This window comes from Lichtheimia ornata (assembly GCF_029851405.1).
Source record: "Lichtheimia ornata isolate CBS 291.66 chromosome Unknown scaffold00038, whole genome shotgun sequence".
NCBI classification, from domain to species: Eukaryota; Fungi; Mucoromycota; class Mucoromycetes; order Mucorales; family Lichtheimiaceae; genus Lichtheimia; species Lichtheimia ornata.
Genome location: NW_026695358.1, coordinates 155,233 through 179,376, shown reverse-complemented (window position 1 = coordinate 179,376; position 24,144 = coordinate 155,233). Strand labels below are relative to the sequence as shown.

The 24,144-nt window shown below is 43.1% G+C and overlaps 9 protein-coding genes across 9 annotated transcripts; 4 read left to right on the top strand and 5 right to left on the bottom strand.

The window, feature by feature from the left end:
• Window positions 1-3,316: 3,316 nt before the first annotated feature.
• Window positions 3,317-3,792, bottom strand: O0I10_007702 (uncharacterized protein; the record flags this gene model as incomplete). The annotated part of the gene is made up of 2 exons (XM_058487716.1): window positions 3,317-3,466; window positions 3,523-3,792. 2 exons carry the CDS (start codon window positions 3,790-3,792, stop codon window positions 3,317-3,319), a joined length of 420 nt encoding a protein of 139 aa, XP_058341538.1.
• Window positions 3,793-5,284: 1,492 nt separating this feature from the next.
• O0I10_007701 (uncharacterized protein) lies at window positions 5,285-6,763 on the bottom strand (the record flags this gene model as incomplete). Its single annotated transcript, XM_058487715.1, has 4 exons — window positions 5,285-5,373; window positions 5,438-6,205; window positions 6,274-6,372; window positions 6,442-6,763. The coding sequence occupies 4 exons, from the start codon at window positions 6,761-6,763 to the stop codon at window positions 5,285-5,287; spliced, it is 1,278 nt and encodes a 425-aa protein (XP_058341537.1).
• A 1,496-nt stretch (window positions 6,764-8,259) lies between these two features.
• Window positions 8,260-8,828, top strand: O0I10_007700 (uncharacterized protein; the record flags this gene model as incomplete). The annotated part of the gene is made up of 3 exons (XM_058487714.1): window positions 8,260-8,383; window positions 8,440-8,549; window positions 8,613-8,828. The coding sequence occupies 3 exons, from the start codon at window positions 8,260-8,262 to the stop codon at window positions 8,826-8,828; spliced, it is 450 nt and encodes a 149-aa protein (XP_058341536.1).
• A 600-nt stretch (window positions 8,829-9,428) lies between these two features.
• Window positions 9,429-9,874, top strand: O0I10_007699 (uncharacterized protein; the record flags this gene model as incomplete). The annotated part of the gene is made up of 2 exons (XM_058487713.1): window positions 9,429-9,531; window positions 9,594-9,874. 2 exons carry the CDS (start codon window positions 9,429-9,431, stop codon window positions 9,872-9,874), a joined length of 384 nt encoding a protein of 127 aa, XP_058341535.1.
• An 888-nt stretch (window positions 9,875-10,762) lies between these two features.
• O0I10_007698 (uncharacterized protein) lies at window positions 10,763-11,750 on the bottom strand (the record flags this gene model as incomplete). Its single annotated transcript, XM_058487712.1, has 3 exons — window positions 10,763-11,255; window positions 11,321-11,477; window positions 11,570-11,750. The coding sequence occupies 3 exons, from the start codon at window positions 11,748-11,750 to the stop codon at window positions 10,763-10,765; spliced, it is 831 nt and encodes a 276-aa protein (XP_058341534.1).
• A 130-nt stretch (window positions 11,751-11,880) lies between these two features.
• O0I10_007697 (uncharacterized protein) lies at window positions 11,881-16,315 on the top strand (the record flags this gene model as incomplete). Its single annotated transcript, XM_058487711.1, has 13 exons — window positions 11,881-11,943; window positions 12,001-12,030; window positions 12,095-12,148; window positions 12,214-12,293; window positions 12,355-12,571; window positions 12,638-12,832; window positions 12,893-13,039; window positions 13,115-13,206; window positions 13,260-14,262; window positions 14,314-14,899; window positions 14,976-15,092; window positions 15,158-16,113; window positions 16,190-16,315. 13 exons carry the CDS (start codon window positions 11,881-11,883, stop codon window positions 16,313-16,315), a joined length of 3,666 nt encoding a protein of 1,221 aa, XP_058341533.1.
• A 93-nt stretch (window positions 16,316-16,408) lies between these two features.
• O0I10_007696 (uncharacterized protein) lies at window positions 16,409-19,405 on the bottom strand (the record flags this gene model as incomplete). The annotated part of the gene is made up of 16 exons (XM_058487710.1): window positions 16,409-16,780; window positions 16,840-17,080; window positions 17,141-17,277; window positions 17,333-17,433; window positions 17,500-17,623; window positions 17,689-17,830; window positions 17,888-17,955; window positions 18,008-18,083; window positions 18,148-18,334; window positions 18,387-18,449; window positions 18,518-18,743; window positions 18,805-18,833; window positions 18,886-18,924; window positions 18,987-19,032; window positions 19,093-19,200; window positions 19,259-19,405. The coding sequence occupies 16 exons, from the start codon at window positions 19,403-19,405 to the stop codon at window positions 16,409-16,411; spliced, it is 2,106 nt and encodes a 701-aa protein (XP_058341532.1).
• Window positions 19,406-19,732: 327 nt separating this feature from the next.
• O0I10_007695 (uncharacterized protein) lies at window positions 19,733-20,197 on the bottom strand (the record flags this gene model as incomplete). The annotated part of the gene is made up of 1 exon (XM_058487709.1): window positions 19,733-20,197. The coding sequence occupies one exon, from the start codon at window positions 20,195-20,197 to the stop codon at window positions 19,733-19,735; it is 465 nt and encodes a 154-aa protein (XP_058341531.1).
• Window positions 20,198-20,946: 749 nt separating this feature from the next.
• O0I10_007694 (uncharacterized protein) lies at window positions 20,947-24,080 on the top strand (the record flags this gene model as incomplete). Its single annotated transcript, XM_058487708.1, has 15 exons — window positions 20,947-21,094; window positions 21,171-21,341; window positions 21,403-21,604; window positions 21,676-21,805; window positions 21,868-22,044; window positions 22,106-22,240; window positions 22,298-22,408; window positions 22,469-22,559; window positions 22,623-22,990; window positions 23,049-23,093; window positions 23,153-23,298; window positions 23,362-23,477; window positions 23,531-23,640; window positions 23,693-23,836; window positions 23,895-24,080. The coding sequence occupies 15 exons, from the start codon at window positions 20,947-20,949 to the stop codon at window positions 24,078-24,080; spliced, it is 2,280 nt and encodes a 759-aa protein (XP_058341530.1).
• Between the last annotated feature and the right edge of the window lie 64 nt (window positions 24,081-24,144).

Below are 24,144 nucleotides of genomic sequence, written 5' to 3'. Positions count from 1 at the left end.
ATACCAACAAGTTCTGCTTGCCGCCCCTCCAAAAATATTCAAAAGCAAATGATAATAACACATAATGACTACCCACTTGCTCTTTAGTATGAGCACTAAACATCCTCTTGGATGCTAAAGTAAAACCCTGTATGTACTTTACACTGTATGCTGTATTGTTATGGGTCATTCTCTATGTCTGTTGATCATTTGCATCTATGTATCTGGTCAACGTTAACGTTCTATCTTGGGGGAATAAGTAATAAAGTTGATTGCAACGCGTAAAGATCATGTATGCCTTCCTTGAAGACGATCTTTTCTCTTACTTTGACACAATGAGCACACGATCTCCCAACCTAATCTCCTGAACAGAGATCGAGATCGTCGTGAAGACAAGGGAATACGATAAAAAAAGAGGACATGGATCAGTACAAGCTCATGGATTCCCTACCCTACGCTTTGCTTACCTGATCCCCATTGTTCTTGGTGCCTGTGCACCCATAAGCCGGATCAAGTACTGCTGCCGAGCAATAGGATAACCCCTTTGATATAATTCCCATAGCAGCTAATGCTTTTACAATAAAACCCAATGCCAAATGGTCTTTGTGGGCTACCTAGATACTTATTGTTGGGGCCACAGTTATACCATGATCATCACAGCTATGGATGACTTCGTTATCGAAAACGTCTGGATCACGTACGTAGTGCATTGTTGTGATCGTGTACATAGTCTCACACATATTGGTGGTGGCGACCAAATGCTTGTTGTATAATGATCGCCATGGAAACCTGACATACAGCAAATATCATCAACAACAGCTTGAGACAAGCAACGTCATTACCACTCTCATACAATTATACAAGATATACTCTTGGATTCACTTATCATTTTGGCCTATTAGCCATACCATGGTAAATATGAAAAGAGCTTCATCCGGGTTATATAGGCGGATCATGCCATACGCCTACTATAGCAAGATCCGTCTATGACAGCGGGTATAGAATGGTTCGTTCTTATATAAGGTTGCAAAAGGTAGCTTTAGCTGAAAGTTGTCATAGGTAAGTATAGCACGTTCATATACTTCTGCCACACTGTATCACAGCTCACTCTTGCTTGAACACAACAATGAAATTAAGCATACAATGAACCAAGCTTCTGTAACAAGCACCATGTTGGGCATCATCACACTCGAATTGCTTATTCTTGCAATACAAGCGTTCCTGAGAATTGCCACTACCTTTCGTCTACGATACTCAGCATGTGAACTAGGAAGCTTTAACGAATGTAATACACAGTGGGAGAAAGAACAAAAACATCTCACTACATTATTGTAAACGATCCAATCTCGCTTTCCCGTATTCAAGTTTCCATTACCCCTTTCAATCCAAAAACCAGCCAAGCGATCCACATCTTACACATATGAGCTGATAGCACAATCCCCTTCTAAGCATTACGTTGAATCCAATTCCATTCGATTAAAAAAGTTGAAGAATAGCATACGGTAGTGTGAATGTTTATAAAGTGAACATGATAGAGGAGCAGTGTTGCAAACTGAATACGATACGGGTGAATCACATAATGGAGATAGGGATAATTGTGTTGTTGTATTCGTGATTGTTGCCGTCATAAACATCCTTCGTCCATGTGCGTACATTGACTCGAGTAATCCAAGATCATCCACGACAATGAACCCTTCGTTCAAAGATATAAGCCCTCTCATCAATCCATCATCATCCTCAGCCTGATCCACGTAACATGATCCTTCCTTCCTGATAACAACGTACCAAGTAACCAAAGCAGCATTCCAAGATTTCGCATCACTGCACTTGATTGCATCCATCTATCCATAACCATTGCAAATCAAAATGTTGATTGAAACGAGCCATGTAATCGCTTGCTGATATGCTTCTTTTCCATCGCAGCTTAACTGGTGAAGATTGCTTGTATTACGGTGTACTTGATAGCTGATATGGCATCCCATCCATTGTAATCGTATGTATCAATCACGTTGCTGCAAGTAACTTGAGACAATGGAATAAAGACCTTGCTAATAGCACCTGCTGTTACGTTTGGTCGTGTAGAGGAGACTCCAAGAGCGCGTGTTGTAGTAGACTGACAAGGTTGTGAACGCTGTTACGATTGGTTGTGGCAAAGAAGAGTGCAAGAGCGTGTGTTGTGGCAAGAGACTCGTGTGTTGTAGAAGAGTGACAAGAACGCTGTGTACACGCCATGAACTCGCCATTCAGTCAATGGCTTTCGGATCAAGACAATTGTAGGATTGACATTTGGTTGAAGCAGGATAATCGTTCGCAGGTGGCAGTTGTACTTGAATGGGGCAACAGTTGCGAATGGGGGAGAAGAGACAAGGAGTGGATTAAGTAGGTTGAGCTGTCCGACACTGTCGCATAGAATCACGTGAAACACACGCCTATCAACTTGATGCAGCCTTTGCATGGACACCTCCCTGGCAATAACTTGATCCACATGACAATAGAGTTTGTTTGGTTGGTATGGAGAAAGTGCCCGTTGAGTATATTCTTATTACCTCATCCACCGTTGCCATGGTGATTGGTTCGTTGCTGCTTGTCAATAGTCTTTATTCGCTTCAAGAAGAAGTCGTCGTACGCTGCCGTTGCATTGTTCGCTCGTGTCATTGGACGTAGTTAGAAAGGCCACACTACCCATTGTTAAAGCATGAAGCTAATAGTCGATCTTAATTATGGACTTGGATTATGGCGTCGTTTACTTATTGGTACCAAAAGTAAGAGAGAAGCGAGTCCTTGGCAAGCATGATCTTTATGCGTTTCAAACGAGATCCCCGATTAACATTACCCACTGCAACTTGTCCTTTCTTGATTATGTTTATTGCACGTTCAGCTAATGATAGATTTGATTTCTATATGCATAGTATCTATGTTATTCAATGTGGTACCTCGTCTTCCCGCTCAAAGCTCTTCTTGTTTTTTGCTTTTGCTTTTCGGCTTGTGTTTGATATTGAGACGTGTTTTCTAATAAAGTCATCAAAGTTAGATATCGCTTAAATGTAATGCATTGATATACGTACGTGATCAAGCTCTCTGTAATTGCTGTATCATTGATTGAAGTCCAACTCCCTCGCCAGACTTGTTTTTCGCCTCAGGGTCTTACATGAAGTCCAACTCCTTCGCCAGACTCTTTTCGCCCTCAGGGTCTTACATGAAGCCCAACTCCTTCGCCAGACTCTTTTCGCCCTTTTACTTGAGGTCTTACGCATGCTTTCACCAAACTAGTCAGTGTGCCTATAGATAACCATCATAAGTAAACCTTCTTTCAACGATGCTTGCAACGATACAATAATTACATGACAATGATATTGTGGTCTGCTCCATTGAGAGAGCCTTTCTCTGTATGATTGAACTTGCTTTGTCGCAGGAAGATCGAGGACCGTTGTTGTTCGTATGATATGGCTGCTGCCTTTTTTTGCTGACGTGCTTTTTTGTGATACTGCTATGGGACAAAGGCTGGTTAGTTTCAAGTATAGAAGATACTACTTGATCACTCACATACCATTTGCTTTTGATTTTGTTGTATGATAGGATTGCGTTCTTGGCATGGTGGTGGTGACCGATGTCAGGTGTAGCTTGATAGCTGTGATAATTGCTCGATGCTTGTGATGATTGTTTCCAGCATAGAGCTCCTCCAATGACAATGCCTCTTCCAAAGTCGTGCCTCTCATTGCATTCGTGTGATTGCTTTGTATGATATTCCTTGGTAAGACCAATTGCCGCCAAATTGTGCTCATGCGAATTGCACCCAAGAGTGGATTGATTCATGAATAGGTTCAAAAGGAGGACCCGTGCCAAGTTGATAGTCTTGTCATCCGCATCGGCTTCACCACCAATATAACGAAGAACTTGTGCCAAATGATAATCTTGTCATCCGCATCGGCTCCACCACCAATAAAATGAAGAGGACTTGGGCCAAATTGATAATCTTGTCACCCGCATCGGCTCCACCACCGATATAATGAAGGGAGGTCTCATGGCAATAGAGAGGCTTGTCATCCGCCACCAATGTAATGAAGAGAGGTCTCATGGCAATAGAGAGGTTTGTCATCCGCATCGGCTTCACCACCAATATAGCGAAGAAAGGACTTGTGCCAAATGATAATCTTGTCATCCGCATCGGTTTCACCACCAATAAAATGAAGGACTTGTTCCAAATTGATAATCTTGTCATCCGCATCGGCTTCACCACCAATAAAATGAATAGAGGACTTGATCCAAATTGATAATCTTGTCATCCGCATCGTTCCACCCCCATTAAAATGGAGAGGACTTGGGCCAAATTGATAGTCTTGTCATCCGCCACCAATACAATGAAGAGAGGTCTCATGGTAATAGAGAAGCTTGTCCCACATTGATAGTCCTTGTCATCCACATCGGCTGCACCACCGATAAAAAGAAAAGAGAACTCTACTCCCCAAAGAGAGCAAGAGCCCTCACTCTGGTTTCAGGAAGAACCCACAGCACCAGAAACAGAACGTGACATCCCAGTACACCAGTGCATCTATAAAATGAAGGAATCAAACATGCAGGATTTACACCCTTCGAGAGAATCCTACACGCAACGCCTACCACTTCAAGAACGTTAACCATGACGACCACGTACCATTCCAGGTCCCCAGTCCCAAACTACGATGCCCGTGCAAGTCGATGTCTTGATGTTTTCTGTTTTTTTCCAAGTACCCACTTCAAAGATGATTACCGCTTGTGCCCAAACACCATCATCCAAAAAATGAAAGGGCGGTCAAACTATGTAGGGATGTATCACGGCATACACCATGACCCACCCCCACAATAAAAGACAATAGATGATTAGCATAAATGATATCCAAGAAGCAATGTCACTGATTTTAACTTGCCTTTTCAAGTCCAATCCCATACCCCAATGGGTAACATGATGATGATGAGTGAATCGCCCTTTGGCTCTTGATCCACGAGGAGAAGAAAGACACCGCAAATGCTTTGTGACTTAATCGTAGCAAGGGAACAAGGGATTCCTGGAACCGTACGTGGTCGCCATGGCAACGCCCCTAAAGTGATAGACGTTGACGTGTAAGAAACTCCCGTCGGGATACCTTCATGCCGATCCTTCCGTATGTGCAAGCAACTGGCATAGCTGAGACGCACGCCTGAATCCGGGCTGGGGTTTTCCATCCACCAATCTATCTCGCAATTCTTGCTGAGAAACTCTTTGGACACCTATATACAATATGCATGTGAGTGAGTGATAAAAGCCATGACACCTATTGTATGTAACTTACTATGCGTCTTCATCGAAGACTACTTCATCTGAGGTACCGAGAAAATCGGTGCCCCAGATCTCTGCAAGGGTATCGTCGTCGTCCAATACTAAAGCATTAATAAAAGTTAGTATCATACAAAGTCATTCATCCCAATGAGTAAGCGTACTTACATGATGATGGTGGTGCAAACTCTGCTTCCGAAAAAGGCAATGTGCATGATGATGGTGATGGTGATGATGATGATGGTATTGGTAATGGTAATGGTGGTGGTACATAAGATGATGATGATGCTGGTAATGATGATGATGATGATGGCCGTTGTAAGCGTCTTGTGGGACATGCTATTGGCCTTGGTCTTTCCTCGCCTGCCATGGCTGAGGATGTGGTGGCGGGTGGTGTTGGTGGTTGTGGTGGCGGTATTAATGGAGGTGGCCTTGGTGGTGATGGAGGTGGCCTTGGTGGTGATGGAGGTGGCGGTGATGGTGATATTAAGGGTGGTGGCCTTGGTGGTGATGGTGGCGGTCTTGAAAGTGGGGGTGGTGGGATCCCACTTGTTCTCTGCCATCGAAGGCGAAGTGGTGGTGGTGGCTTCCCACTTTGTCGTTGCCATCGATGGCGACTTCGAGGCCGTATAACGGACCTTCGGATCTCTAACCGTGATCGGTTATTGCTGCTACCTGTGCTGGATGCAACAGGTATTGCTGATGTCGCTGGTGCTGATGCTGCTGCTGCTGCGACTACTGCTGCTACTACTACTTCCGGTGTGGCCTCCGGATGGATGGTGATGGTTGGCTGTGGCATCACTTGGGTATATAGAATCGGTGGTTCTTGTTGTTGTTGTGGCAATGGCAATGATGGTGGCGATGGAGATGGTGATGCCATGATGGTATCTTGCATGTCTTCAACGACTTGTGCTTGCTCTGAGGCACCTGCGTCCTCTATAAAAAAAAGAGAATAATAAGAAATCATGCCATTTGGTATCAAGTCCAAGATGTAATCCACTTACCATTCTCTACGATCTCTCGTAAATGTTCAGGAGTACCAGGAGGGGCATCTGGTACATCCGTGTCTGGCTCATAGATGTCGAGCTTGCTAAGAGCTTCACCTATAAAAAGTAAATCAGTTAGCGTCCATGTATTGTTGAAATCACGATCCTTCCATAAAGTATACTTACAAAGCTCGTCTAAAGATGATGATGATGCAGATGATGATGATGTCAATGCAGATGCAGATGATGATGATGATGCCAATGCTGATGATGATGATGCCAATGATTCAGATGCAGGTGGTGATGATGATGATGCCAATGATGTTCTTGTCGTAGTAGTAGTAGACTTCTGTGCCGGTAAGCCGTACACGTGCTGCATGGCTTTATGCATAGCCATTCCCTGTAGCAACTTTGGTGGTGACCGTGTGCTTGAAACTTGCTTGGATGGTTTGAAAAGATCCACAGCTGATGATGTGTTGATAACAGCATCACCCTCCAAGGCCGACATGTTGCCATGATGACGGGTCACTTGTGCTACTGGTCGTGTAGAAAACAACATACCAGGATACTCGCAGGCTTGCGCCTTGCATGGAACCACTGGAGCTACCCAGGGTTGACGATTAGCCAAGACAACAGGGCTAGTAGGCACCTGTGTCGATTCCTCACTTACCTCTCGAGCCGCCCGCAACGGCACGCCGGCCGAGCAGTCAGCATTGCTAGCAATCGGGACTGAAGTCAACCGATTGTTGGGACGCGAAAGCCCCCACCGAACCAAAGGAATAACGACACCGAGAAAGAAGGCAATTGGCATCACCCACATGAAATGTACTTGTTCGAAAACGTTCCATTTCAATGCGGCGAGCACGAGCACAAGAGGAAAGAAGCGAGCCGGTTCTTGATGAACTTGAGGAGGCATTGCAGAAAGAGGAGGAAACCTATTGCCATGGCGACAAAGTCAACTTAAAACACCCCGCCCACATTTCACGCCCACTCGATCTCACTTTGCAAATGGCGCGTTACCAAGTCGATTTACGGGTAGAATCGTCCGTAGATCTCGATACAATAGTTTATTTAAATAAACAGTGTGATTTGGAAGCAAACGGGCGCGTCAAAGAATCATAGCAACCATAGTGCAGGTTACCACTCTTCTTTATTTCCCTTGATACATGGCGTGGCATTGTGTCTTTTTACGTGTAGAATGGTACGTACGTCTCGAAAGTGTACTTTATTTATTAAAGGAGGGCTGTTGGGGTGCAAATGAGCGCGTCAAAGCTGCATAGCTACCACACTCTATAAAGGAAAAACTCTAGAATCGAGGTCCGAGACCTAAAAAGTTCCCAGCAGGTACTTTCTAATGCAGTGATTATTTTTGTTCTCATAAAGGTATTATGGTTGTCTATAAAAACTTCGAGTAATGATTCATCATGTACCTGATAGGAAATGCAACATGGCCTGTGCTCCACCCTTCACTGTCAAAATCACACCCCGACTTGTAGTGAGTGTAATGACCCTCCTCATGGTGACGTCTGGAAACCATCATCATTATGGGCTAAACATTAGCATCAACTAGTCTCATAACTTGATACGAAGTAGCTTCTCTTATAAAAGTATTCTTCTCTCTTTCATTCTTTATTCTATAGCTGATCACAACACGAAGGATATGATTCTTATTTAAGAATGATGGATAAGACGAGATAAATGAAAGCGATTTCTACATCAATAAAAGGAAATTATATATACACAGTATCTGAGAACGCCTTTGATTCATAGTCATCCTTGAACATGATCGATCCAACAGATAATCCTGGTTGATACCAAATCAGAGCTCCAATACAAATGATACAGCTTATGGTGTTTAGTCGTCATGGATGTGATCGCTGCTGCTATCCATATTAAGGGACAATGAGTGGAGAAAAAGGATGGTGTAGAGCGTGTCCTTTTCATCAAGTCCTTCCCAGAGTAAACTTTTGCTTGTCCGCCTCTATTTTCAAACCTGTCAACGCAATGAAACCCGACCACGACATTGACTTGAACGAGTTGGTCAATCAGTTATCCTCCCAAGTTCATGGTTGTCTCGAACGTATCCTGATAGAGCCACAGCAGCCGAAACAAGATGAAGAGCCCAAATGTAAGGACCTTGTTTGTACCCATTCCTTGTGCTTGACCATTGACGTGAAAACACAGCCCTCGAAACATATACCGACGAGCTAAAGACGACCGCCATGGCATTGGAAAGACAACTCAAAGATGTTCGGCTACGTTCATTAGGGGATAGAAAGCTTGCAGTAAATGAAGTAAGTGGTTCATGTCACTGTGGATGGTATTTCAAGTGTCGTTAACATCCATATGATATGTAGTCGATATCACTCTTGAAACGAGATATTGAATTGAAGCAGAATGCTATCGACAAATATGCCAGCAAACTTGATCAATGGAGCAATGACCTACCAGTACTCGTCGCAAAGAGCAAACAAGTAGTATTACATAGGACAGATGGGAAAGATATCGATGACAAGAATGTACAACAGCAGCAAAAGAAGGAGGAGGATGAGGAGATGGTTGAAGAATTATAATATACGCAGTATTATGGGCTTTGGATTGTTATCTTTTGGAGTGGAAAATGTGACATGTGTGTTAATGTACGGGTGGAGGATGGGTGAAGGTTTCAAGTGCATAATGGGGGCAGGAAGAACCATTCTAACATGCGGGTGAATCAAGTGGAATCAATCGAATTGCATGATTTGAAATCAGGAGATTCATGATTGGCTGTGAAATGAGAGAATTTGTGGAATAACCCAACAATCTCATAAAACCATCCATGACGTAAACTCCCTTTTTACCAATGTCGCGTGACACGAGACACTGATGCTTCTTTTTGGTTCTTCAGTGTCATCTAGAGCCAATGACAAATATCGAGCCCCATTCAAAGATAGTATCAAAAGTCAAAGGAAATGAAATGGTGGCAGTAGTGGTAGTGATAGTAGTACTGGCACAGCTCGAAATAGATATCGAATCCTATCTTTATCGTTTGGGTCATGTGCAGGCGTATTTGGCATGTCGACGAAACGATTGTGCAACCGAACCCAGACGTCACGGAATTTAAAGCCGTTTCTTTTCGGCAAATCTTGTGTCCTTTTTTCCATTTTTCTTCTTCATTCTACTTGTCATTGCTCATGTCGGCTGTCGCTTTCAACGTATTATGGATTGTATGCGTTCTTTTACTTTTACTGGCTCTATTTCTTGCTGTAAGAAGACGAAGGATGGCATCGAGACAAAGTAAGTTGCTATACTACGAGTGCATTATTAAAGCCAATTGTTGTTGACTCTGTTTTAAAAAGTTGCTCAAGCTCGTCAACAAACACAAGCGTATCGACAAGAGATACATGGGACGAATGCAGCACCTGATGTACAGATCTACATGCCATCATACCATGAGTATCTTAGTGCTCAAAGACAATATGGTCAGCCAACTGCTGTTGCTACCGGCAATGTCGAAATGGGCTCCGTGCAACCTCCGCCGCCAGTGTATAAAGCCGAAGATCAACCACCACCCTCTTATCAAGACTACAACAAAGACGTGCGCATACAAGCAGGAGCAGCATCGTCCTCAGCAAACTGATCTCCTTCTCCCTCGACGACGTACATATATACACACCTACTATTACATTCCTCTCTTGTATAGATTATTATAGCATGGCTACTCCTCTCTTGTAAATTCACACTCACTCACACACATCATGTCGTAGCTTGGCAAAAAAAGTCTTGGCATTTTCCATGCGACGCTTCCCCATCTTGTACAATACATTTTACGTTTTTGAACTAAATTTATTCTCATTACTTGTGGCAAAAGGAAGATCATCCATCCCTAATGAACCGTAACACAAGATCCGTTTTGCCATTTGCATATCATCATTATGGATCTTACTAATGTCTAGCTATCAATGCAATTGCTACATAGGAGATCAATGCAAAGCCAATTATGAATGGTCATCATTGTACGATATACTACATTAGGAAGCATCTTCTTTTACCATTACTATCATCATCCCATAATAATATCTGACGACGACCAGCACTTGGATGAAGGATCAATTTACTAACATTATGTAGCCTCCTTGATCTACGTTATCTTTTGTAGCCATCCTTCCCAACACGTTTCAGATCAGTAGCCACATTGATGGCTCACACCGCCAAAACCACAATTGTTATGCGCATCACTGAGACAAACCATGTGGCATTTGTGTGTGTCTTTACCAACCATCGGAAACTGAAATTGACATAGGGTGTATTCAAGGTGACGCCAATGGTAGGTGTCTGTGTCCCTGGTTGATACAAGAACCACGCCCTACATAGCTTATTCGTGCTGCCCCAAAGTAGTCAATGTATGCATAGGCTCAACCCATAATCCCTTTATACTTTTTTTCCATATCCATAACATGATTGTTGTATGTACATGACACGATCAACATACATTGGTCAACAAATAAAGAGGGGGAATTGTATATATTTACAGACGTAATGATTCTACTTGATCCTGCTGTATCCTAAGTGACTTTTTGGCTGATTGAATATCGCTGATAATATCATCCTCATCATCGTCATTATCTTCTCCACTATCAACGACAAAGTTCTTGATTCCTTCTGCAGTCATTAACGCACTCAATAACACCCTTCGCTCGGTTTGCAGTCTTTGTAAGGAGCGATGCGTTGTTTCCAATTCTTCATGAAGAAGCTCCCGTTCCCTTAAGCTGTAACGTAACTTGGCTTTGGCCAACTTGTATTCGTGCTGATAATCCATGTCTGATTGTTCCATATCTGAAGCATCTGAAAGTTCAGTCGATGCAGGTGCTGCTGTTGTTGCTGCTACTGGATTCGATGCCTTGTCACGTTTCCGTTTTAAGGGTGATGATGCCGATGGTGCTGTTGATGATGATGGATACGCAATCTCTTCATTGTGTTCAGCTCGTCGATGTCTTGTTAAAGCATCCAATCTTCCAAAGCTTCATATAAAGGATAGCATGATGAATATATGTATGTATCCAAACCCATCCATCTGTAGCCTTACCTTTGATCGCATCCCTCATGTGGACATTCATATGGCTTTTCTCCAGTGTGTATACGTAAATGCATCATGAGCGTGAATCGATTATGGCATTTGACATTTTGTCGCGGACAATGGGACCACTGGCAGCAATATTCATTCCGTTTCCATCCCACGTGATCTAATTCAATGATATCAATACCAATACACGGCAACCCACTACAACCCACTACAACAACAACAACCAGCAGCATTTGCCTATAGAAAACTTACCTTCAGACAGGTGAGTTTTGAAACTGGAATGATCAGGGAAAACACGGCCACAATCCTCCCATTTGCAGACGAGCTTTGTTTCTTGGTCGTTTTTGTTAGAAGGGTCTTGCGATAACTGTTGTAAGGCTGCTACGGCGTCCAATGTAGCTTGATCCACGGGTGATGAGGTCTCTGCTGGCATGAGGATACGGGTCTTGTGTAAGGTTGTTGCTGGAGATGAAAGAAACAGTCATGCATGACCGATTTGGATCGAGCAAGAAAAAATCATCCTCTGTCTTTGTTTCCTTCCCGCCCTTCAACCTTGATCTACCATGGAGGCCAAATTCGACAAGATTCGATCGCAGGCCAATTCCAAGCTGGAAAACGTTAAATTGGTATGCTCTATACGCCCACGTCCCCTTTCACGATAATTGACATGCAAAGTTGAATAGTATGCACGGACGTTGTTAGCTATCGAGGAGGTGAGAACAGCACTCAAAAAGCCTATTATACAACAACATGATGTTTACCTATTTGCAACCTTAGACGATCCGTGAACAAAATGCTGCATTGACACCATCCGCTTATTTCGGTGCTATCGTAAGCTATCCATCTTCTTCAAATGATCCATCTATATGGAGCTGACCTGTCAATGGATGTGATAGATGACAACATTGCAAGCAACATCCGCCGATAGTGACATTGCAGGAGCATTGGTGTACTTGTTGAATGATGTGATTGGAAGGTAGGATAGGAAGAAAGTGAGGTAAAACGAAATGCAATGCTGAACTAGTGGTATGGCATAGTCTTCCTCAGGCTGTGGTGCGATCAAAGTTCAATGACATTATGCATGTACTTGAAGTGGTCTATGAACACCATAAGGATGAACAACCTGTGTTGCGATCGGTTGTGGGATGTCTCCAAGAACTCCTCGTCAAACAAGATGCCAACGCATGGAGCATGCCTATTACCAAAAAAGCTTACCAAATGTTGCTTTTACTCAGCGTGAATACATCTGTCAAGGTACGTCATGGATACGAGTGATTCCATCGCTGATAAGGCATTAATAACAAATCATTTGATGTATAGGCAAGGAAAGCAGCCCATGATGCTATTCGTGTTATCCTTTCATCACCTCCACCACCCACTGCACAACATCCAGCTGCCAATGCAACCGCTGATTTTGTGTTACGTGTGTTGCATGAGACCAACAAGAATGATCAACACGCTGCTCAACAAATCCTTTCTTTGCTTCAATCCATTGTCGCTTACTGGCCTGCCAACGTAAGTCAACGCCTATATATATTACACACCTTACCATCGCTAACCATGTTTTACATATAGCGATTCACGGTGCTTTGCCAAACATTGCTTCAGCTTCCCAAATTCAACAATGTCTTTTTGACCAAGAGCGCATTTGAAGTATTCGAGGCCTTGTTTGATGTTCAAGAAACCGATATTGAAGAGGAAAAGTTCATTGCTTTATTAAAGGTAAGGTGGAGGTGTGCACAAAAAAAGGGTCCAAGTGAGAGGATATGGGATACTGATTGTCATAAATACTTTTAGGCTATTGGGGATATCAAACCTTCTGCTATTGACGAGCGACTCTTGCCAGCTTGGCTTTTGATTATCAGCAAGGCATACCCTGCATACTCAAAGTAAGTATTTGAAAGGAAAGGCTATGGAATAGATGATTTATCGAGTATTTTAGGATGAATCCTGAACAATGTGCTGTTGCTTTCCCTGCTGTATTTGCCACTATCTTTAACGACTTCCAGCAAGAATCTCGTGTTTTCCGACAAATGGCTGATTGCTTGAGTGCGATCATCGAGTATTGTGTGACACCCAACATGATTACACAAGCAACCCAAGGACAACAAAACGGCCTGACGGATATTATCTCCCTTGTTGAGAGTGGACTGGGTGTACACTATCAGGCTGCATGGACCCATGTTATGACTGTACAACAAGCTTTATTCAGAAAGCTTCATCGTGCATCAGCCCCGTTGATGGATGGATGTGTTGCGCTCTTGGGTGAATTGCGACTTGCCTCTGCTGATTCTTACAAGGAGAGTTTGGATAAGACATTGGGCGCTGCTATTACGCATATGGGTGCTGAACACTTCCTTGGCATTCTTCCACTCAACCTCGAAGGAACGGATGCCAATCATGTGGGTCGTGCCTTTTTATTGCCACTCTTAAAGACCTATGTGACCAATACGAATCTCGGTTACTTTGTCAATGTCTTGATACCCCTGGGTGATCGTCTTGCTACCAAAGGACAAGCTGCTGCTGATCAAGGATTGGATCTTCAAGCCAAGGTGTATGAAACTTTGGTAAACCAGATTTGGAGTCTTGCCCCTCGCTTCTGTGATCTTCCTATCGACTTGTGCAGTGCTTTTACGGAGGCTGTGGCCGAACGATTCAGCAGCTTGCTTTATTCTCAACCCGAACAACGTCCTAATGTGGCTCAAGCTTTGCAATATCTGATTGAAAAGAACCAGACGCTCGCCAAGTCTTCCGCCAGTGATAAGGATTTACAAGCTGCTTATGGCATCACTCAATCTCAAGCAAACGAGAATATCCAACACATGAGCAAGTTTGCTGTCAACTACCTTGCCGTATTCTTCAACGTTTACAGTCAAATTGGTGCTGGACATCGTGGATTCCTAAATGAAGTTATCAAGAGCTTCCTTAGCATTGCCACTGCAGAGGTAAGATAATGGATATCGATCAAGGGTTGAATGCTTATTGGTATGTATTAGGATATCAATTCTACATTTAAAAAAGTACTTGGTTTGCTATCTCAAGCATTGGAGAACCCATCTGCTTCCACGGCAGCATCGAATGATCCAAGTGTGCCTCCACCCATGTCGTACACCATGCTGGACCTCTCAGTGATCATGATTCCCTTTTTGGATCCTGAATCTATGCAACTCTTGTACAACGGCACCTTGACAAGCCTGATCAATAAGGAAGATGAGCCTGCTCTCCAAAAGAAGGGATACAAGATCTTGTACCACTTGATGCAAACACCCAGTGGTCGTCAAATTGGTATTCAAAACATTGGCGAATTGCAAGAACGAGTCCTTGAAGCCACCCCTACCTGTACCATTGGTGCTCGCAAGAACCGCGTCAATGCTTTGCGTGGTGTTGTTGAATTGCTTCCATCCTCGGACCTTCATTTTATCCCAGCCATCTTGTCTGAAGTGGTGATTAGTTCCAAGGACAGCAGTGAAAAGACACGTAACGCTGCATTCACCCTCTTGGTCGAAATGGGTAACAAAATGAGACAAGGTGGTACCGTCAAGAGTAGTAAGCTCCAAGGGTTTGATGAGACTGCTCCTGACAGTAAGTAGTAGTAGTAGTAGTAAAGTCAATGGAAGGGGGGATGATGAATATCCATGCTGATCCTATCTTGATATAGCTGTTGCCAACATTGGTGAATACTTTACCATGGTTACTGCTGGTCTCGCTGGTACAACCGCTCACATGATTTCAGCAACCATCGTTGCCCTTTCACGTATCTTTTTCGAATTCAAGGGTAAGCTTCTCATACACACATTCTCATGCTCCCAATATGCATTTATTCATTCCTTTCGCTTTTAGATGATCTTTCACCTGAACTTGTCATGGAACTTTTGCAAACGATCAATGTCTTTGTGGGATCCAATAACCGAGAAATTGTGGCCTCTGCACTTGGCTATGTCAAAGTCTGTATCGTTGTTTTGCCTGATGAGATGGTCGAACCACAATTGGAGGCGGTCGTTTCCAGCCTGGTCCAATGCAGTCATCAAACACGCAACCATTTCAAGCTTAAGTTGCGACATATCTTTGAGCGTTTGATTCGTCGATTTGGCTACAACAAGATCCATATGCTTGTTCCTGAAGAAGACAAGAAGCTTATTGCCAACATTCAAAAGCGACGTCTACGTGCCAAGAGAAGAAAGGCCCTTGATAATCAAGAAGACAGCGATGAGGAAATGATGGAAGAAGGTGCAGCACGTGAGATGGCTAAAAAGACGGGCGCTGGTTTCCACGATGCATACGAAGAAGCTCTTTATGGCAGTGAAAGTGAATTGGAAGGTGGCTCAGATGATGAAGTATTACAAAATGTCAAGACCGCCTTGTCCAAGGTCAACAACAAAAAGAAGGGATTACCGCAAACCTTTATTCGTGAAGGTGTTGATGATACGCCACTTGACTTTTTGGATCGATCCGCATTATCACGTATTACATCTTCCAAGCCTGTGGAGCGTAAAAAGCAGGTGTTGGCTAAATCTGCCGAATACGATGATGATGGCCGCATGGTGTTCAAAGAATCGGACGATGAGAGTGACAATGATTCAGATGAAGAGGAGACCGAAGATTATTACATGCAAGCACAAAAGAGTGCCGATGGCTTTGTGCGTACACAGCAAAACAAGATCAAGTTTAAAAAGGGCGGCCAAAACAATGATTTCGATGATAATGACGCCATGGACGTGGATCAAGGTGCTGCAGCAAAACGAAAAAAGAAGGCCAAGCAGCAATTTGAAATGATTGGCAAGGAATTCCGCTCAAAGGTAAATGGCAAAAAAGAGACAATGGGAGAGATAGGAATGGGTTTATTGAATGAATGTCTTTTTTTTTGTTCAATAGAAAGCAGGAGGTGATGTCAAGAAAAAGAACCAATCGGATCCCTATGCTTATGTCCCACTTGGCAAAGTTACAAAGAAGGGTCGCAAAGGACCCAAGGTTACCTACACCGGCAGACTTAAACGGTAGACAACACATTTGCACACCACAGCCCAATCCCACGTTACTCTATCCGCATGTATTAGATTGTATATTAACCGATTGCATCAACAATGAAAATTATCATATTAAGGACAAAATGTTCTTGTCATTGACATCTATCCCTAGTTGTTTGTATCCTGCTGTAGCTTTTTCAATATAATTGTTGGATGCCGTATCAGCGGTTTGTTCATCGCCACCACTGCACCATCGTAAGGCAACTCCATAGACCAGGAAAAGATCGGATTGCAATTGCAGTGATCGTAACGTGAGCACTTTGGGCATGATGGTATCGAGCATAGACATGATATTAGGCGCCGTCGATCGATCTGCCATAAAACACGCCTCACAGAGTTGGATCGTTGCTGCACAATATTGGGGTATATCGCGAATGCGTTTGGCTGTATTCAATGCTTGGATAAGCCATTCTTGTGCACCTTGATAATCTTGCTTCTCCTAATGTACCTTTTGTATAAACATGGCTATTCCTTCCTTCTCCCCTTTTGAGTCCTTACCATGTGATATCGGCCCTTTTCAATACTAAGCGTAATGATTTGAGGAAGGTTGTCGGTTCTTTGTACTGAGGCATAGCATTGATCAAGGATCACACCATATTGCTCCGGACAATCTCTCCTAGCGTGAGCAAGCGCTAATTCATGCAAGGCGGCAATATGATCTTCTGGCATAGATGGATGTGTAAATCGCCATAGGTCTTGTTGATCTTGTGTCTCAGGTAATTGTTCCCCTATGAATTCGCTTTGGACCGCCTGTTAGCATCATCATCGTTCGCTACATCACGTAAGCATGTATACATACCATTGTCGCTGCTTTTGATGTCTTATTTGGCATTGTAACTGCTTCCAGACTAATGACATTCGGCTTTGATCAGGGTATGTGTTGCCGTATTCTTCCAAGATTTCAAGAGCATTGTCAAATTCACCCATGGATGCACGCTGTCAAACCAAAAATTAGATCTTGGCAAATAAAGCATGATTCGTTTTCGATTACCATCCTAGCTGCTAGTAGGTATAATTCTTCAGTGTCCTCTTTGGTGCCTTCTTCTGTTGTCTTGGCTGCATCCAGGTATGCTTCAGATAAAGCACGGAAACCTATAAAGGGTATACACGCTTTAACATCCACCCCCCTATGTCACAAGGCTGCTGTTTCCTTTGTACCATAAATATCCCAAATGCATGATTTGAATAGGTAGCTTGTTCTCGCTGTGTACTTTACATTCCCAATAGAACTCTGTACGGCGCTCTTGTTGACCATTTCAAACACTGAGATAGGCGAATCACCCTAAGTAAAATGACGATGAGTCCGTGGATCATGAAACGAAGAGAAAGAAAAAAGCCCCTACTTACACGACGAATCATATCTCTTGCATAAGTAAGCTTTGTCATACTTTCCAAATAGATAGCATTGGGACCATTTTGATCTGTGGATACACGATGCTTGAAATTTTGAAGCAATGTCGACCCGATGCTCTTCATGTGTAAATTCCAGCTATATCAAAGACGCGTGTAAATACCACGTATGATTGTCTACTACATATAAATTTACCTCACAACCTCGTCGAGACAATTGTCATCTTGATTTTCTCGTGCAACGTTCAATGCTTCTTCAAATGCCTATCATGGATATCAGTACTTACTAAGATCTCCTACTATTGATGACACTTACAGCTGCTGCACGTCGCACATGACCAAACTTTGCTTCAAGAATACCAAGATTCAAGAGTGCGTAATGATACATAGGCCTACTTTTTATGTTAGTTGCCTATATCAAGAACATAGCATGGGGTGGTGTATAGATGTACTTGCGTTTCCCGGTACAAGAGGCAGTAATCAAAGAATCGATGAAGATTGGCAACAGCGCCCTCGTATTCTGATGTGCGGATGTAGTTGACAAATCTCACTTGATGGATCTTGCCCAAATCAGGTGCATACGTCTGGAGGAAATTGAGATACTTGTCCAATGCTTGAGGAGATATGTCGCATGTTCGAGTTTCTACATAGGCAATGAATAACGTATGTACACAATCATACTTGAAATAGCTTACGTTCAATACGCTCCGCTTCTGTTGTTAAAAACTTGTCCACATAATGCTCTGAAATCCACCATCCTAAATCCAGGTTGTTGATAAGTTGATAGAACCAAATGGGCCAGGTGGGTCATACTCTCAACAACTACCTCCATTGGTTTCATGCTTTTGTTTGGATGTCTTGTGCGTGATATAAGGTCGCTTAAACGTGTTGTCCATGGTATCAATATCCATAATGTCATTGGTGTTGATGCCGGTTGCTGTCATGGCATATTGCTGGAATACTGTAAAGAGCTCATTTCGTTGAAGGATGGATGCATTGAGAAACTCGAGTCGGCAACGTCGAACAAAGAAACCCAGAATGCTTGATTTATCCTATGCCATTCATTGTAAGATACATTGTATAGCTTTATCCATCCCCACTCTCTTTACTCACCATAATCATCGCCTCTGGCTCCCATGATCCTGCCTAATGGTATCATCAGCAAATAGAGTATGATAAGCAGATGGATCTTACGCACGATTTGTTCCTTTTCTTCAAGCGTATCGATGAGAGCTATACAAAAAGATAGAGATCTTAGTATGAAAAGTGATCCTTTCGCTCTAAGCGATACGTACAATACATGAATTGGAAGAGCTTGTCTGGGTTATTCATCTCCTTGATCTATGTGCATTGAAATCAGGTGAGTTGTCTACCTCTCGTGCGCGCACTATGCCAACATACACTCGTTTGGAGCGGCTCGAGCCATTCTTGTGAGTTCCCAGACTCTGTAATGCCCTTAAAGTCATTGACGATCTCTACGGGTGAAGGATCTTGTCGCGTATCACATGTCTACCAGCCATGAATGAGCATACACTGTGTTGGCATGGACAAAAGGAAGAATGCCCACCTGAATGTAGTCGAGTAACAAGCTGATCAACTTTGGCCCTGTCTCGAATGGAATCAAGTTGCGACTAAAGTGGTCAATCAGAATCAGGATCAGGATTTTGAAAGGGGTCAGGTATCGAGTGCGGATAATAGAGCGTTGAGGAAGCATGAAAATGTAACACGACACACGACCACAGATTCCCGTGGCGATTTCATTGTTCGAGTTTACCAACTATAACACCGCCCACCTACACATACATTGATCTAGTAATGCACAATGTCCATCTTTCTCTTTTACAGCCAAATAAAGTAGATTGTGTTTACTTATGACCAAAAAAAGTATATTTTTCTATGTACTAATAAAGATGATGAATGAAGAATGTATATGAACAATAGCATGTAGTAAATACAAATGCGAATGATGAGTTCTATTTTACTGATGATGGGGAAGGAAAGGGAAAAAGGGAAATGAGTAGAATGCATGTATCTATTATTGTTACCGAGACGGCCTTGAAGTCATTGTACTCTTGGAGCATTTTGGACAACCATCGCCAGAGATCAAGGAGTAAACAATACCATGCTTGATGCATTTTCGAAAACAACGACCGCAATAATCATCGGGATCCGTAGTTAAGGCTCGATTACAATGAGGACAGCTTCGACGGCAACTGCTGCATTGCCATCCAGGACCAAGCACTCGGCCACAGTCTCCACATATGGCTAGTTCTTCATCTTCTTCTTCTTCATCTTCGACTTGATTGTCATCGTCATTGTTGTTCGTTTCATGGTTTGTCAATGGCTTCATCGTTCCTGGTGTTGGGCTGATACGGTGATGATGGCATGATGATGTTGCTTCATCAGCATCATAAAGCTCCGCCACCGTGACAGTACTGGTAGTTGTTGTCGAATTAGGTGATCGTGTATCTTCGAGATATTCCAATGGTTTGGTACAGATGGGCATAAGAAAATTAGGTCATAAAGCTTTGGATACTGTATGTTGAGATATGGGAGAAATAGGGCAAGCAGTTTCCAAGAAGAGCTCCCTTTATACTCACTCGGGAGCGGTGTTTGAAAGCTAAACCATAGGCTTCTGCATGGAAAAAGGAACATCTTTACAAGAATGTTTCGATGTTGCCGCATGACATACTGCCACAAGTCTTTGTCTCATGTCATAATCCATTCCCCAAAGACAATGGAAAGCCTTGGCTTTGTCTCACGTGCAATATACCCGGGAGCAGGCATGGTAGAAAAATCACCAAAAGAAGTGAGTAGCTTGGCTTAAACGTTCATTCGTCTATGATTCATTTATTCATCATCATTGTCTACTTTATTAATAGGATCACATGTCATCTTGTTATTGACCACTTGTGCCCACCAAAGTGTCTTTATGCATAGGTAGTATGAATGGTTGTTGGATCTCATCTTTATAACGAATACCAGGGTTGACGATGATGGATGCAAAGGAATCAGACGTCAAAATGACATTGAAGGATAAATTTGGAGCCAAGGATAGAAAACAAAGAGGATGGAACAGAATCGCCAAGTGGAAAAAGTATGCATCAGCATGCGACCGATGTTTCACAAAGATTTGAGACGCGTGCATTTTGGACGACGCGTCTTGTCGCCATTAGTGTCACCCCTACCGCCGCTCCTCCCCATTTTGACGGCCAGCTCGTGTGGACCCTTTTTCCCCTTCCCTGCTTGATTGCCATGGACTACGACGACGACGACAATGGAGTTATCCAACAGAATCGCAATTACATTCTAGCAACATGTACAGCACTCGGTGGATACGAAGAAAAGGAAACAGCTCCCGGCGTCATTAAGCAAGTGTATACCTTGGGTGACCAAGCACTTGGTAATAGATCGGATCGACTCTTTGTTTGGGAACCACCCGGATGAATTAACGGTCTTCTTCCCTCCATGGAATTCAGGTTGTCTCAGGGATCTCAAACGGGCCATTCGGGCCGAGAGCAATGCTCCATACAAGACCTTCCTTCCAGCTCTTGCCGACTTCAATACTCTCGAGAATGACTTCATACCCATCATCAAAATGCACGCACGTGACCCATCAGAAATAGCTGAACGCTTGATCCTCGCATGTTGTAAGTCGTGGATCTCATCCTACAAGTCCTTCCATATGAAACTTATACCTCTATGTCTTAGTGGAGTTGATCGTACCAATGACATGGCCATTACAACAACGACAACAAGCTCCCAAGAATGATGACAGCGATGACGAGGACGACGAGGAATATGATCCCAATCTTCTTTTACGCTATCGTCGATACAAATTGGCATTGTTACAACCCGGCATTCTAGAAGCAGTGACACGTCTCTTGGTGGATCCATTGGCCATTCCTTATCGGTAAGCAGCAGCACACAACCATGATCAAGAAAGAAAAAGTGACTGATGTATAAGGATGGTGGTGGATGTAGTGAACGATCCATGCGCGACCAAATTGTGATTCGCCTTGTCTTATATTTCATACGCAATCTGGCTGCTATTCCGGACTTGAATGTATCACAAAGTGCTCCTGAAGAATCACTCATGATGGCTTCTATGCAGGTAACCCCAAGTGCAAGTGGACAAAAGGTCGCAATGGATCACTTATTTGCTTTCTTATTTAGGAGAAAATGTTGTTACGTTTTTGTGATGCTGGCATCATTGAGCTATTATTGGTGATTGCATCCAACAGCAATGAGCCTGATAGTGCAGAATGGAATGTGATTGTATTGGAGGTCCTTTATTACTTGCTTCAAGGCGTTCCCGTCAAGGAGATTTTTGAAAGTGATTTGAAAGGAAAGGTAAGTAGGATGGACCACCTGTATGGATGAGAAGAGTCGAGTTAAGGACTTTTGTATATAGGATAAAAGTGCGAGCATGATTTCGGATAAGGTGTCTGCATTGCTACGTGCTGAGACGGAGAGGAAACGTGCCCAAATTCGGAATGCACCTACACGCCATCAACGATTCGGAGGCACTTATGCTATCAAATCATGGGTAAAAAGGCCATTGAGAAGGAGACCATTGAGCGTGTGACTCACGGAGGTGTATTAGGATGGTGAAACTAGGGTCTCGCACAAACAAGATGCAGCATTTGCACCTTTATCAGACATCATGGATAGCACCAAAAAGCCCGATCGTCGAGGTGTCAAACGGAAGGAACGGGTAAGCATTCAGGGATTTTGAAAAGGAAACACACTTGTTGATGGTAGTATATGTATCTAGGATGAAGGGGGTCGCAAAGCTTACACAACAACCGCTGCCATGTGCCGTATCAAGGAAATGGCCCAATCATTTTTAAAGAATGCATTCAACCGTAAGTCTAGGATATATGCGAGGCCCAAAAAAACGGTGATACTAATGGCGTGTTTCATGATAGCATTTTATCTGTCACTCATTAAGGATATCGAGCGTGAGGATAAGAAAATCATGGACAAGGACTTTCGACGGTTGTTTTACACGATGCGATGGTTCCTCGAATACCTGGGTTATGAGCAAGCGCATGCATCACGTGAACGTGAAAAGAAGGCTTTGGAAAAAGAAAAGAGTCAAGGCATCTTCAACTCGGATGAATTGTATTTGCCCAACAGAGAACAAAATACGCCTAGCACCGAAGAACAGCAGCCACAACAAGAGATGGAAAATGAGGAGCAATTACTGTTTGATCATGATCGGGTGGCAACCGCCATGGATTTGAGAGCTTTCTTACTTTGTCTTCGGCGATTACAAACCGTGATGGATGAAAAGGTAAAAAGAACAAGGTTATGCTTGTTTATAGGACATGATGCTAAGATTTTATCAATAGAATTGGGCCGAAGTGCAGGTGATGGCTGATTGTTTTCGACAGCTGGTAAGAACGAATGTAAAGGGAGCAATGACGAAGACAATCGACTCATGATGGTGATTTAGCTATTAACAGCCAGCACAATGGCAGCTTCACCCCATGAAGAATTCCGGGAAGTCGCTGAATACATCCTCAGTAATATCTATCACGAGCATTCAACGTTGGATCTCTTTGTCAACATGATTCGAAAATACAAGAACCAGTCATATGGGTAAGCACCTTTGGGATTTGAATGCAATGGGATTCCATTAACGCATCCTGCTATGAATCCTAGTTATCTGAAGAGTGCAGTCGAGCTTACAGATATCATGCTCAAACTTTTGGAGCAATATTCATCCAAGAATCAATTCATGTTTGTACGGAGGAAGATCAAGCAAAAGAAAAAGCAAGGTAAAACTTGAGAATACAGGATTTCCCTACTTGATGCTTACATTGATTCATAGATGCGCCAACAAATCAAGGGGAGGATGGGGATGACTCTGAAGAAGACGAAGAACGCGAAACCCAGGTGGCCTATCGCGAGCACGTTTTCAAGTTTGATGCTTTTGAAAAGGTGGGTGGTTTTATTCCTCATTGTTGAATACGTTAGTAATCCATCATGATAGAAATATTTGCATTATGACGTTGTTCGGGTGTATTGTATACTTCTTGAGCAGCTGGATACCTTGGAACCACATCTTGTTCTTTGTATTACAAATCTATTCCATCGCATCATGGTCAAACGCAAATGTGAGCAGATTTTCTACAAGGTAACTGTTGCTATTAGTTGTATATCAAGGGATGATGGGCTTACTTATTGGTTATTAGCTCCCGGTGTTGAACCTCTTCAACCAGATATTAGGCCGACAAAACACTCTCCCCAGAAGCACAGCCATCACAGAGCTAGTAAGGTTTATCCGTTATTGTACGCGACAATTTTTCAAGCGTCTTGAATCACACCCTCCCCTTTTCCTCGAAATCCTTTTTACCAACCCTAATTCCAAACGCTCATAATGAACACAATGTGGATAATGCATACCAAGATTTTTATTGTGGTCTATCTAATGATGGATTTTGG